Source organism: Fundulus heteroclitus, chromosome 6, assembly GCF_011125445.2.
Source record: "Fundulus heteroclitus isolate FHET01 chromosome 6, MU-UCD_Fhet_4.1, whole genome shotgun sequence".
NCBI lineage: Eukaryota > Metazoa > Chordata > Actinopteri > Cyprinodontiformes > Fundulidae > Fundulus > Fundulus heteroclitus.
In genome coordinates this window covers 25350673-25364098 of record NC_046366.1, presented here as the reverse complement: position 1 = coordinate 25364098, position 13426 = coordinate 25350673, and the positions used below count along the sequence as shown (strand labels likewise).

Here is a 13426-nt window from a genome sequence, read left to right as displayed (position 1 = left end):
TTAGGCTGTGTGTGGGGGGGGGGGGGGTTGGACTTTACCACTGAGGGAGCGAAATCACAAGACCAACTAAAACATGATAAATCAAACCTAAAAAGAAAAAAATATATATTTATAATGTTTTATCAAGAGTCCCATCATTGTATATACTTCATTTATACAGGTTTTATCCGGTTTAAGTCTCCGATTTGATAGTTTTAATGAAGAACTATATTACCCAGAGTGCTATGCAAAACCATCGCCTTGTTGCCTGACAACAAGTTAACGGCCATGAAGAAGTGGCAGTTCTTCGGCTAACAGTAAAAACGTATCGATTAAAAATTGTAACAGAAGGAGAAAATATATAGTTGACCATATATATCATTAGGTTTCAATAGATTTTTAGTTTGACTGGCTAAGAAATCTTTAACATTAGTTGTTTTTCCTTGATGTGAAAGAAACTGTTTTTGCTGTCTTAGTTAAAGGAAAATACTAGAGAACTGTCTTTCTATCCATTTACCCATCTTTACCACTGGGGTGAGGAGGGAAATCACAAAATAAACTACACCTAGTTAACTATGAATCTCGCATGTTTGTCAGCCAAAAATCAAAGCCTAAAACAGAGGGATTATTATTATTATTATTATTATTATTATTGCTTTTCTGGAGTTTTAGCTCTAAATACATTTTAAATATATACCATAGATGGATTGAATTGACGCCATCGTTTTTTTCTGTCCAGTATTTGTATCTCAATTCTGCGTCATACGGTCCATTCATCATGATCTGATTTTAGAGATGTGAATTTACTGTTCACATCAAGACTAAACCTGAAGTATTGACAAAGTTAACCAAGGATTTCCCTGTTAAAAATGAGCAAAGTAGATCTGGCTTCCAAAGAGACAAAAGCAGGATATTGTACAAAAATAGCTCTTTAATTTATTTACACTTTTTTCTACATATTTCTACATTTCATAGCCTGAAGTTTTATTTAAAAATCAGACCTATTTGGGCCAGACCGGGCCCGGTACAATAACTAGAGTCACAAAATGCAGCGCCGTCAGATTTAAATATATTTTTAATATAATATATTTATATATATATCTATCAGTAAAATTCTGTTTATAATAGTATCCATCTCTATATTTATTCAGTAAAAAACCCATATCCTGTACTTATAGAACCATTGTTTATCCTGCACTTGCTGCTATTGTACTTCTGGGTAGACCTAAACTGCATTTCGTTGCCTTGTACCTGTACCTGTGTAATGACAATAAAGTTGAATCTAATCTAATCTAATCTAATAATATAATATAATATAATATAATATAATATAATATAATATAATACAGCACACGTTTGTTGCTTAAGAAATTTTTATTTTAATGTGAAACAAACCAAAAATTCTATGATGGTAAATAAAAGTGAAGCTTAGAATGATAAACATTCCATAAACTAGGGCTGGACAATAATTCAATAACAATATATATGGATCGACAGACGTATATCGATGACAGAAAAAAAGGGTCAATAAAAAGTTCAATAGAATAACAGTTTTTCTTCCTTTTGCATTCTAGCCATGTCAGTTAATATTACAGTCATTACATCCTCCCAAGTAATCACGAACGCAGACCCAGGAACGCTTCGTCTCCTTCAAAGAGTTCAGAGAGCACGCATTCTTTCTTAAAATCTAGCAGTTTTTGTAAAACCTTGGTTGAATAAAGGGTTGAGTTTGAATTCGGTGTTTGTGCGTTCTGTATCTAAAAAAAGGTCAAATAAAATAAAATGGCCAGGGCTGCACTTAAAATATACGTTTTGAATATGTTGATAATTATCGATGTGGATCAGTATGATTTCTTTTTTACCAATATGCTTTTGTTCTCAATCATCCAGCCCTGACGTAAACATTATATAAGTACCAATATCAAAAACTCCTGTGGTCCTTTTGTGACAGTCTCAGTGTCCTTGAGTTAGTTTGAAACAGCCATTTGCAGCCAAGGAAAGGAACGTGCAATAAAACAAATTACAGAAAAGGAGAAAACATTACCAGCTTAGTTTGAAGTGAACTACAAGCGACTACTCTAATGTACACAGAGTACATCAGAACTAGCGATGGTAGCGATGACACCTGCTGGATCCTAAACACCATTGCAGGCTACTCATAGCATTTAGTGTTGTATTATTTTATATCTCTTTCTAAGTTATATACATTTAAAATATCTTTGGTAGCTTTAAAATATACAGTTAATAGATGAATTAATGTGTCATAAAAAAGTTTTGGACGACTCCCACTCACGGAACTGATGAGACTGGTGTGCATGAAAAATGAAGGGACAGGCAGAAAAGTTTTATTCTGTTATTACAATGTGTTTAAATAAACAGTAAATTCAATATTCTTAAAATGTTTCATAGGGTCAACAGTAAGAACACTAGAGGAAAGGAGCTTTGGATTGCTGTGCCGATTTCGGACAGCCTTTAACTCCGTCATTAAGCTTTTACAAAGGATTTGTGAGTCAGAAAAAGCTTTGTTAAAGGAGTTTTTTTGGAGAGAATTTTGAAATAACACATGTTTATATGAAAGACATGATGGACTGGCAGCTTCACTCCTTCGTTTCTCACTGGATGCCCCAGTGCAAAGACAATCACTTACCTGAAGGCTTCCTTACAAACTTAAAGAAACATGACAGTTTGCATGGGATTTACGAGAGAGAACAAAAAGGCGAGTTAAGTTAAGGATTTTGTTGATTTTATTCCAAAACCAACAAGCTGTGTCTCTCCTCCGTGTCAGGATAATTAATCATAGTTCTGGGGTTCCGTCTGCCACAGCTTCTTCAGTCTTCTTCTTGTTCCCCTGCATGGTTGTGAGGATGTAATGACTGTAATATTAACTGACATGGCTAAAATGCAAAAGAGTGCTATAATATATTATATTATATTATATTTAAATCTGACGGTACATGTAGGAGCTCTGCAGCACCTGCGGCCCACTTCTGGCCTAGATCCGTGCTGATTTCTGCCCGTTGTGAAAAAAGACCCAGATCCAGCTCGGTTTTACAGATCCGGGCCCGATGCTGTCCTTAAGGTGATGATCTTGTAGAAAAAAGTGTCATTAAATTAAAGAGAAAAAAAACGATGGCGTCCATTTTATCCATCTATGATATATATTTAAAATGCATTTAGAGCTAAAACTCCAGTTAAGCTACAATAATAAAATAATAATAATAATAATAATAACAATAATCCCTCTGTTTTATGCTTTGATTTTTGGCTGACAAACATGCGAGATTCGTAATTAACTAGGTGTAGTTTATCTTGTGATTTCCCTCCTCACCCCAGTGGTAAAGATGGGTAAATGGATAGAAAGACAGTTCTCCAGTATTTTCCTTTAACCAAGACAGCAAAACCAGTTTCTTTCACAAGGAAAAAAAAACTAATGTTAAAGATTTCTTAGCCAGTCAAACTAAAAATCTATTGAAACCTAATTATATATATGGTCAACTATTTTCTCCTTCAGTTACAATTTTTAATCCATACGTTTTTACTGTTAGCCGAAGAACTGGCACTTCTTCATGGCCGTTAACTTGTTGCCTAGCAACAAGGCAGTGATTTGTTGCACTAACTTTAAATTCACAAAAGAAATCTAAAAAAAAAACTAACACATGTTGTCTTTTTTGCAGACCTGGTCAGATCCAGGCAAGGCTCGGCGTTCTGCACAACCTCCTTTTAGCCAGCAGAGGACTCTGAGGCATGCCTGGATGATTTCTTTGTCTGGATTAGAACAGCAAGTGAAACGCCAGTGAAGGCTGCCATTAAAGTGGTGATGAAATAACAGATGAAAGCCCCATTTTCCCCAAAGCCACCCTTGTCAACATTTAACATGTCTGAAATTGAAAGAAGAAATAAATTTGAACCGTTTGTTACTGTTTCTATTAAACTTATATCACCCTCAACGCAAAACAAAGTAAGCTACCTTAGTAAGTATAAAAAAATGAGTTAGATAATATTCTTCTGAGCAGATCTTTAGCATTGTTTTTCAGGATGTTTGAGGGCTACTGATGAGAGGTTTAACACACAGACTCATGACTGGCAGGAATACCATCTTAATTCTGAGGGAAAAAGTTATACAGCACAAACGCCATCATTTTCAAAAAGTAGAAACTGGTTAAAAAGTTGTAATTTAATGTTATTTTTCTTACAGAGTCAAAATAATACATACAGTCTCAAATATACATATAACACCACTAAGATTTGGGCAAGTATCTTCAACAAGGTCCTATAATTCTGACAGCATATTTGACCACTCTTCTAGTTAACATTGGTAGAGGATTTCTTATTTATTTATAGGCCCAAACTTCTCTTTTAAGCCTCATGGTTTGTTTCCCTGCCCTGTTTCTCATGCCTGTTGTAAATAGTTTTTTTTTTTCATTATTAAAATCTTGTACCTTCCAGTTTATCTGCATTTGAGTCCAGCCTGACAAAGCCAGGCTTCTGTGGACTAGAAGTTGCTTGAGCACCGTTGAAGGCAGTTTTAACAGCAATGTACTCTGAGTCCTGACCAAAAGAGAAGCCTTTTCTTGAAGATGTACACCTCAGAGTTTAACCAATATTTGGAGCTGCTCAAATGGAGAGGTTTTAGGGTCAGTGGGGACAACAAAAACATTAGCAGTTTGCCCACAACGACAGGAATGTTTGGAAGTTCAAAGCTCACGTGCATCAGAGAGGTTGTAACAGACTTTAAGCTAGCGCTAGCTGCTATTAGCTTCACAGACAGCCCAGTAACAGGGTTCTGTGGCGCTGTTTCCTTGGAGCTGCACCACACAACACTCTGCTGCGTGAATGCAGACTGAAACAGGAAAACAACAGACATGTGTTCAGTCTTTGTTGTTTATAAGTTAATGTTTCAATAAAGGTTTAAATGTCACAGGAGCAGGATAGTTTTCACACGCCTAGACCACCCTCTTGTTGCTATAGACGGTAATTCCAAGAAAAGTAAAAATCAAAGCAACTGGACTTGGTTACCGTATGGAAAACAAGTCCAGTTGCTTTGATTTCTACTCTTTTTGGAATGACCATTACCTGGATGACTGAGAATCTTCACCAGCATGTAGACGGTAATGTTTACTCCCTGGTTTGTGTTTGTCGGAATGAAATGACCATTTAATTTTGATATACAAGTCTCATGATCGGCCATACTATGAAGAAAAGATGGACTTATAGTCCACAAACTGTTAGTTGGGATCATGTAGTCGAGAGTTTTGACTTACTGTCTTTTTACTTCCAAATGCAAAATTAAAAGCTCCAAAAACTGCTCTGCAAAACAAGTTCAGAAGGTCCTGGTTAGTTCTTTTTAGAAGTGGTACAGTAACAGGATAGTTTTCACACGTCTAGAACCAAGTTCTGGTTCTGATGGTGGATTTAATCTAGAAGGAGAACGAGGCCTCGTCTTTCTAAATAACTCCATGACTTCTCAACCTGCTGCTCCATAGACTTTATATTATGCCTATGTGCTGCTCTGCAGTTCTGCCAGCGGCCTTCAGGGGCGCTAGACCAGCAAGTTGCAGGTCCAGCGCCCCCTGGTGGCTAAAAGTTACACAGCGCTGCTGCTTCAAAGGAGACTTTCAGTTGGACAAACTTCAACAAAGACCGACAAAGGAGACTTAATTTTTTTTTTTTTGCTTTTATTCCATAGGACTTTGAGGACAGATTAACATGAAATAGATTTCTACAGTACTGTTGCTGCTGCCTTGTTCAAGAGCCACAGGGAGAATTTAGAGGTAAAATCCAGAACTTTTTTTGCCTTAAAAGTATTTAAAATGTAAATAAAACTTATTCTTAAAACACGTCTGAGCAGATGAAGCTCAGAGGAAGAGAATTTAGAGGTAAATTCCAGAACTTTTATGCCTTAAAACTATTTAAAACGTTAATAAAGCTAATTCTTAAAACACGTCTGAGCAGATGAAGCTCAGAGGAAGATAAATAGGTAAAATCCAGAACTTTTTTGCCTTAAAACTATTTAAAATGTTAAAACGTTTTCTTAAAACACGTCTGAGCAGATGAAGCTCAGAGGAAGAACAAGAAAGAGGTAAAATCCAGAACTTTTTTGCCTTAAAACAATTTAAAAGGTAAATAAAACTTTTTCTTAAAACACATCTAAGCAGATGAAGCTCAGAAGAAGATAAATAGGTAAAATCCAGAACTTTTTTTGCCTTAAAACTATTTAAAACGTTAATAAAAGTAATTCTTAAAACACGTCTGAGCAGATGAAGCTCAGAGGAAGAGAAAGAAAGACTTTGGTGACTTTTGCTTCAACTTAAAGGAAAACATGGAGGCTTTGGACCGGCCGGCCCGTCTAGTACTCCTCCCCCTCCTCATCTTCTCCCTCGATGGAGTCGACTCCCACCTCCTCGTAGTCCTTCTCCAGGGCGGCCATGTCTTCGCGGGCCTCGGAGAACTCCCCCTCCTCCATGCCCTCGCCCACGTACCAGTGGACGAAGGCCCTCTTGGCGTACATGAGGTCAAACTTGTGGTCGAGCCGGGCCCAGGCCTCGGCGATGGCCGTGGTGTTGCTGAGCATGCACACGGCCCTCTGCACCTTGGCCAGGTCTCCTCCAGGAACCACGGTGGGAGGCTGGTAGTTGATGCCCACCTTGAAGCCGGTGGGACACCAGTCCACGAACTGGATGCTGCGCTTGGTCTTGATGGCGGCGATGGCGGCGTTGACGTCTTTGGGCACCACGTCGCCGCGGTACAGCAGGCAGCACGCCATGTACTTGCCGTGGCGAGGGTCGCACTTCACCATCTGGTTGGCCGAATCGAAGCAGGCGCTGGTGATCTCGGCCACGGTCAGCTGCTCGTGGTACGCCTTCTCGGCGGAGATGACCGGGGCGTAGGTGGCCAGGGGGAAGTGGATGCGGGGGTACGGCACCAGGTTGGTCTGGAACTCCGTCAGGTCCACGTTCAGAGCGCCGTCGAAGCGCAGAGACGCGGTGATGGAGGACACGATCTGGCTGATCAGCCTGTTCAGGTTGGTGTAGGTGGGACGGCCGATGTCCAGGTTCCTGCGGCAGATGTCGTAGATGGCCTCGTTGTCCACCATGAAGGCGCAGTCCGAGTGCTCCAGGGTGGTGTGGGTGGTGAGGATGGCGTTGTAGGGCTCCACCACGGCCGTAGACACCTGAGGCGCCGGGTAGACGGCGAACTCCAGCTTGGACTTCTTGCCGTAGTCCACGGACAGGCGCTCCATCAGCAGGGAGGTGAAACCGGAGCCGGTTCCTCCACCGAAGCTGTGGAAGACCAGGAAGCCCTGAAGCCCGGTGCACTGGTCCGCCTGAGGACGGAACCAAGATGGAGGCTTCACAACGTTTCTCAGCCCACTTCAGAGGCAGCTGCATTATTCAGCTCACGCTCACCACAACCAGTTAACATGGTCCTCAGACACGCGTCTACCCACCAGTTTGCGGATCCTGTCCAGAACCGGGTCGATGATCTCCTTCCCGATGGTGTAGTGTCCCCGGGCGTAGTTGTTAGCGGCGTCCTCCTTCCCGGTGATCAGCTGCTCGGGGTGGAACAGCTGCCTGTAGGTGCCGGTGCGCACTTCATCTGAGGAGAGACGCTCGTTTTAATCAACAATTTAGTGGCTTCGGCTACGACTGAGGCCTAAAAAAGATGCTATACTCACCGATGACGGTGGGCTCCAGGTCCACAAAGACGGCTCTGGGGACGTGCTTCCCCGCCCCGGTCTCACTGAAGAAGGTGTTGAACGAGTCGTCTCCTCCTCCGATGGTCGCGTCGCTCGGCATCTGGCCGTCCGGCTGGATCCCGTGTTCAAGGCAGTAGAGTTCCCAGCAGGCGTTCCCGATCTGGACGCCGGCCTGGCCCACGTGGACGGAGATGCACTCACGCTGGAGGAGGAAGGAGGGAAAGTTAAAAGATGGAGATAAAAAGAAGCTAAATAAAATCACCACCTACAAGCCCGGTGGAACAAAACGGCTTTCAGCTGGTTTTTAACGATGATCGCAAAATAACTAAAAATGCTGCAAAATACTTCAATTAGCTAATGTGTGCTAATGATGTGGTTTCCATGGCAACAAAGGTTGAGCTGCTCATCTTTACTAGAACAGGGACAGAAATAAACCATCTTTTTCTTTCATTTGCAGCAGAATTTCTATTTTTCATCAGATTTTCTGAAGATGACGGGGATTTCTTAAGCTGGTGGCATAGAAAACGCAACAAAACAAATGACTTCTTAGCAAAGATGGCCTTAAATGTGCTTTCCATGCCAGCTAACTTTGGGACATTTCAGCCTGAAATGACCTGGAGCCACACATGACCCTGATTGGCTCCTGGCTGCATTTCCTCTTTCTCTAGAATAAAATCATGATTTATTGTTCTTCAGTGGGGAAATTGAAATGATAAAATAACATAAAAACCATGATCATTTTTATTAGGGCGGGTCCCGAGTCCGACTAAGCTTTCCTTTACCTCCTCCACTTGCGCGACAATCAATCGATCATGGCGCTCAACACATTCTGATTGGTCAACGGTCTCCATAAACCCGCCCCCAGCTCAGTCAGCCGGTTCTGTCCGCTGGTCCAAAGTTGTTGCTTAGGCAGAACATGGATACCGGTGGAGACGGAACCGGTGGTAATCAAGCAGCAGCAGAACTTTAAAGGGAAATCCATTTGGGTTCTCCGAGTTCCGCGTTTTTCAAAGGGGTTCTCTGATCACGTGACTGACATCGCGACCGTTTGGATCAACGGCGGGAACTAAAACCGTTAGAGACGTTGGATCAGTTTTAAAAACGCACAAAGACTGACTAACGGCAAAAACGGTGAATATTAAAGCAGTTTTCAGAAAAAAAAAGCCCAAATAAACCTAAAAATGACGAAATTTTCTCCTTATTATATGTTATACTTTCAATTATTTTATACCGTATTGATATTTATGGTTCTCTTTCTACTCGGGAGCAGTGCAACGTAATTTAGCTCAAATTTTCACCGTTAATGTGCAGCTGAACGAAAATAATTTATTGAATAAAGTCTGACTAAGTATTTTTGTGCCTAAAGACGTCAGGAAAAATCAGTAAGTGAACTAAAATCTTCTTCGCAATGCTTCTGCGGAGTTAAAACTGTCGTTTTTGACACAATGAACAACCGGTTCATCTTCCCTGAAATAACTCTACAAGCTTACATTCCAATAAAACTCTCCGTAAACCTTTAAAACTACTCTTACCATGTTTTCGTCGTGGTATAGACTTCAACGGAAGTGTAGAAACCTGGAAAAGTATCTCGGCTTGTTTGTAGCTTCGATGGAAGACAAAATGAGAAAAGTTCGGAAGGTTCGCTCCAAGACTTAAAGTGGACTGTTCCATTAGGCTGTGTGTGGGGGGGGGGGGGGGGTTGGACTTTACCACTGAGGGAGCGAAATCACAAGACCAACTAAAACATGATAAATCAAACCTAAAAAAAAAAAAATAAATATTTATAATGTTTTATCAAGAGTCCCATCATTGTATATACTTCATTTATACAGGTTTTATCCGGTTTAAGTCTCCGATTTGATAGTTTTAATGAAGAACTATATTACCCAGAGTGCTATGCAAAACCATCGCCTTGTTGCCTGACAACAAGTTAACGGCCATGAAGAAGTGGCAGTTCTTCGGCTAACAGTAAAAACGTATCGATTAAAAATTGTAACAGAAGGAGAAAATATATAGTTGACCATATATATCATTAGGTTTCAATAGATTTTTAGTTTGACTGGCTAAGAAATCTTTAACATTAGTTGTTTTTCCTTGATGTGAAAGAAACTGTTTTTGCTGTCTTAGTTAAAGGAAAATACTAGAGAACTGTCTTTCTATCCATTTACCCATCTTTACCACTGGGGTGAGGAGGGAAATCACAAAATAAACTACACCTAGTTAACTATGAATCTCGCATGTTTGTCAGCCAAAAATCAAAGCCTAAAACAGAGGGATTATTATTATTATTATTATTATTATTATTATTGCTTTTCTGGAGTTTTAGCTCTAAATACATTTTAAATATATACCATAGATGGATTGAATTGACGCCATCGTTTTTTTCTGTCCAGTATTTGTATCTCAATTCTGCGTCATACGGTCCATTCATCATGATCTGATTTTAGAGATGTGAATTTACTGTTCACATCAAGACTAAACCTGAAGTATTGACAAAGTTAACCAAGGATTTCCCTGTTAAAAATGAGCAAAGTAGATCTGGCTTCCAAAGAGACAAAAGCAGGATATTGTACAAAAATAGCTCTTTAATTTATTTACACTTTTTTCTACATATTTCTACATTTCATAGCCTGAAGTTTTATTTAAAAATCAGACCTATTTGGGCCAGACCGGGCCCGGTACAATAACTAGAGTCACAAAATGCAGCGCCGTCAGATTTAAATATATTTTTAATATAATATATTTATATATATATCTATCAGTAAAATTCTGTTTATAATAGTATCCATCTCTATATTTATTCAGTAAAAAACCCATATCCTGTACTTATAGAACCATTGTTTATCCTGCACTTGCTGCTATTGTACTTCTGGGTAGACCTAAACTGCATTTCGTTGCCTTGTACCTGTACCTGTGTAATGACAATAAAGTTGAATCTAATCTAATCTAATCTAATAATATAATATAATATAATATAATATAATATAATATAATATAATATAATATAATATAATATAATATAATACAGCACACGTTTGTTGCTTAAGAAATTTTTATTTTAATGTGAAACAAACCAAAAATTCTATGATGGTAAATAAAAGTGAAGCTTAGAATGATAAACATTCCATAAACTAGGGCTGGACAATAATTCAATAACAATATATATGGATCGACAGACGTATATCGATGACAGAAAAAAAGGGTCAATAAGAAGTTCAATAGAATAACAGTTTTTCTTCCTTTTGCATTCTAGCCATGTCAGTTAATATTACAGTCATTACATCCTCCCAACCAATCACAAGCGCAGACCCAGGAACGCTTCATCTCCTTCAAAGAGTTCAGAGAGCACGCATTCTTTATTAAAATCTAGCAGTTTTTGTAAAACCTTGGTTGAATAAAGGGTTGAGTTTGAATTCGGTGTTTGTGCGTTCTGTATCTAAAAAAAAGGTCAAATAAAATAAAATGGCCAGGGCTGCACTTAAAATATACGTTTTGAATATGTTGATAATTATCGATGTGGATCAGTATGATTTCTTTTTTACCAATATGCTTTTGTTCTCAATCATCCAGCCCTGACGTAAACTTTATATAAGTACCAATATCAAAAACTCCTGTGGTCCTTTTGTGACAGTCTCAGTGTCCTTGAGTTAGTTTGAAACAGCCATTTGCAGCCAAGGAAAGGAACGTGCAATAAAACAAATTACAGAAAAGGAGAAAACATTACCAGCTTAGTTTGAAGTGAACTACAAGCGACTACTCTAATGTACACAGAGTACATCAGAACTAGCGATGGTAGCGATGACACCTGCTGGATCCTAAACACCATTGCAGGCTACTCATAGCATTTAGTGTTGTATTATTTTATATCTCTTTCTAAGTTATATACATTTAAAATATCTTTGGTAGCTTTAAAATATACAGTTAATAGATGAATTAATGTGTCATAAAAAAGTTTTGGACGACTCCCACTCACGGAACTGATGAGACTGGTGTGCATGAAAAATGAAGGGACAGGCAGAAAAGTTTTATTCTGTTATTACAATGTGTTTAAATAAACAGTAAATTCAATATTCTTAAAATGTTTCATAGGGTCAACAGTAAGAACACTAGAGGAAAGGAGCTTTGGATTGCTGTGCCGATTTCGGACAGCCTTTAACTCCGTCATTAAGCTTTTACAAAGGATTTGTGAGTCAGAAAAAGCTTTGTTAAAGGAGTTTTTTTGGAGAGAATTTTGAAATAACACATGTTTATATGAAAGACATGATGGACTGGCAGCTTCACTCCTTCGTTTCTCACTGGATGCCCCAGTGCAAAGACAATCACTTACCTGAAGGCTTCCTTACAAACTTAAAGAAACATGACAGTTTGCATGGGATTTACGAGAGAGAACAAAAAGGCGAGTTAAGTTAAGGATTTTGTTGATTTTATTCCAAAACCAACAAGCTGTGTCTCTCCTCCGTGTCAGGATAATTAATCATAGTTCTGGGGTTCCGTCTGCCACAGCTTCTTCAGTCTTCTTCTTGTTCCCCTGCATGGTTGTGAGGATGTAATGACTGTAATATTAACTGACATGGCTAAAATGCAAAAGAGTGCTATAATATATTATATTATATTATATTTAAATCTGACGGTACATGTAGGAGCTCTGCAGCACCTGCGGCCCACTTCTGGCCTAGATCCGTGCTGATTTCTGCCCGTTGTGAAAAAAGACCCAGATCCAGCTCGGTTTTACAGATCCGGGCCCGATGCTGTCCTTAAGGTGATGATCTTGTAGAAAAAAGTGTAATTAAATTAAAGAGAAAAAAACGATGGCGTCCATTTTATCCATCTATGATATATATTTAAAATGCATTTAGAGCTAAAACTCCAGTTAAGCTACAATAATAAAATAATAATAATAATAATAATAACAATAATCCCTCTGTTTTATGCTTTGATTTTTGGCTGACAAACATGCGAGATTCGTAATTAACTAGGTGTAGTTTATCTTGTGATTTCCCTCCTCACCCCAGTGGTAAAGATGGGTAAATGGATAGAAAGACAGTTCTCCAGTATTTTCCTTTAACCAAGACAGCAAAACCAGTTTCTTTCACAAGGAAAAAAAAACTAATGTTAAAGATTTCTTAGCCAGTCAAACTAAAAATCTATTGAAACCTAATTATATATATGGTCAACTATTTTCTCCTTCAGTTACAATTTTTAATCCATACGTTTTTACTGTTAGCCGAAGAACTGGCACTTCTTCATGGCCGTTAACTTGTTGCCTAGCAACAAGGCAGTGATTTGTTGCACTAACTTTAAATTCACAAAAGAAATCTAAAAAAAAAACTAACACATGTTGTCTTTTTTGCAGACCTGGTCAGATCCAGGCAAGGCTCGGCGTTCTGCACAACCTCCTTTCAGCCAGCAGAGGACTCTGAGGCATGCCTGGATGATTTCTTTGTCTGGATTAGAACAGCAAGTGAAACGCCAGTGAAGGCTGCCATTAAAGTGGTGATGAAATAACAGATGAAAGCCCCATTTTCCCCAAAGCCACCCTTGTCAACATTTAACATGTCTGAAATTGAAAGAAGAAATAAATTTGAACCGTTTGTTACTGTTTCTATTAAACTTATATCACCCTCAACGCAAAACAAAGTAAGCTACCTTAGTAAGTATAAAAAAATGAGTTAGATAATATTCTTCTGAGCAGATCTTTAGCATTGTTTTTCAGGATGTTTGAGGGCTACTGATGAGAGGTTTAACACACAG

The 13426-nt window shown here is 39.0% G+C and overlaps 1 protein-coding gene across 1 annotated transcript; it reads right to left on the bottom strand.

The window, feature by feature from the left end:
* Nucleotides 1–5877: 5877 nt before the first annotated feature.
* Nucleotides 5878–9345, bottom strand: LOC118563461 (tubulin alpha-1B chain-like). Its single transcript, XM_036138403.1, has 4 exons — nt 9208–9345; nt 7655–7877; nt 7427–7575; nt 5878–7303 (listed from the first exon to the last, which is right to left on the bottom strand). Exons 1-4 carry the CDS (start codon nt 9208–9210, stop codon nt 6326–6328), a joined length of 1353 nt encoding a protein of 450 aa, XP_035994296.1. The 5' UTR covers nt 9211–9345; the 3' UTR covers nt 5878–6325.
* Nucleotides 9346–13426: the final 4081 nt, after the last annotated feature.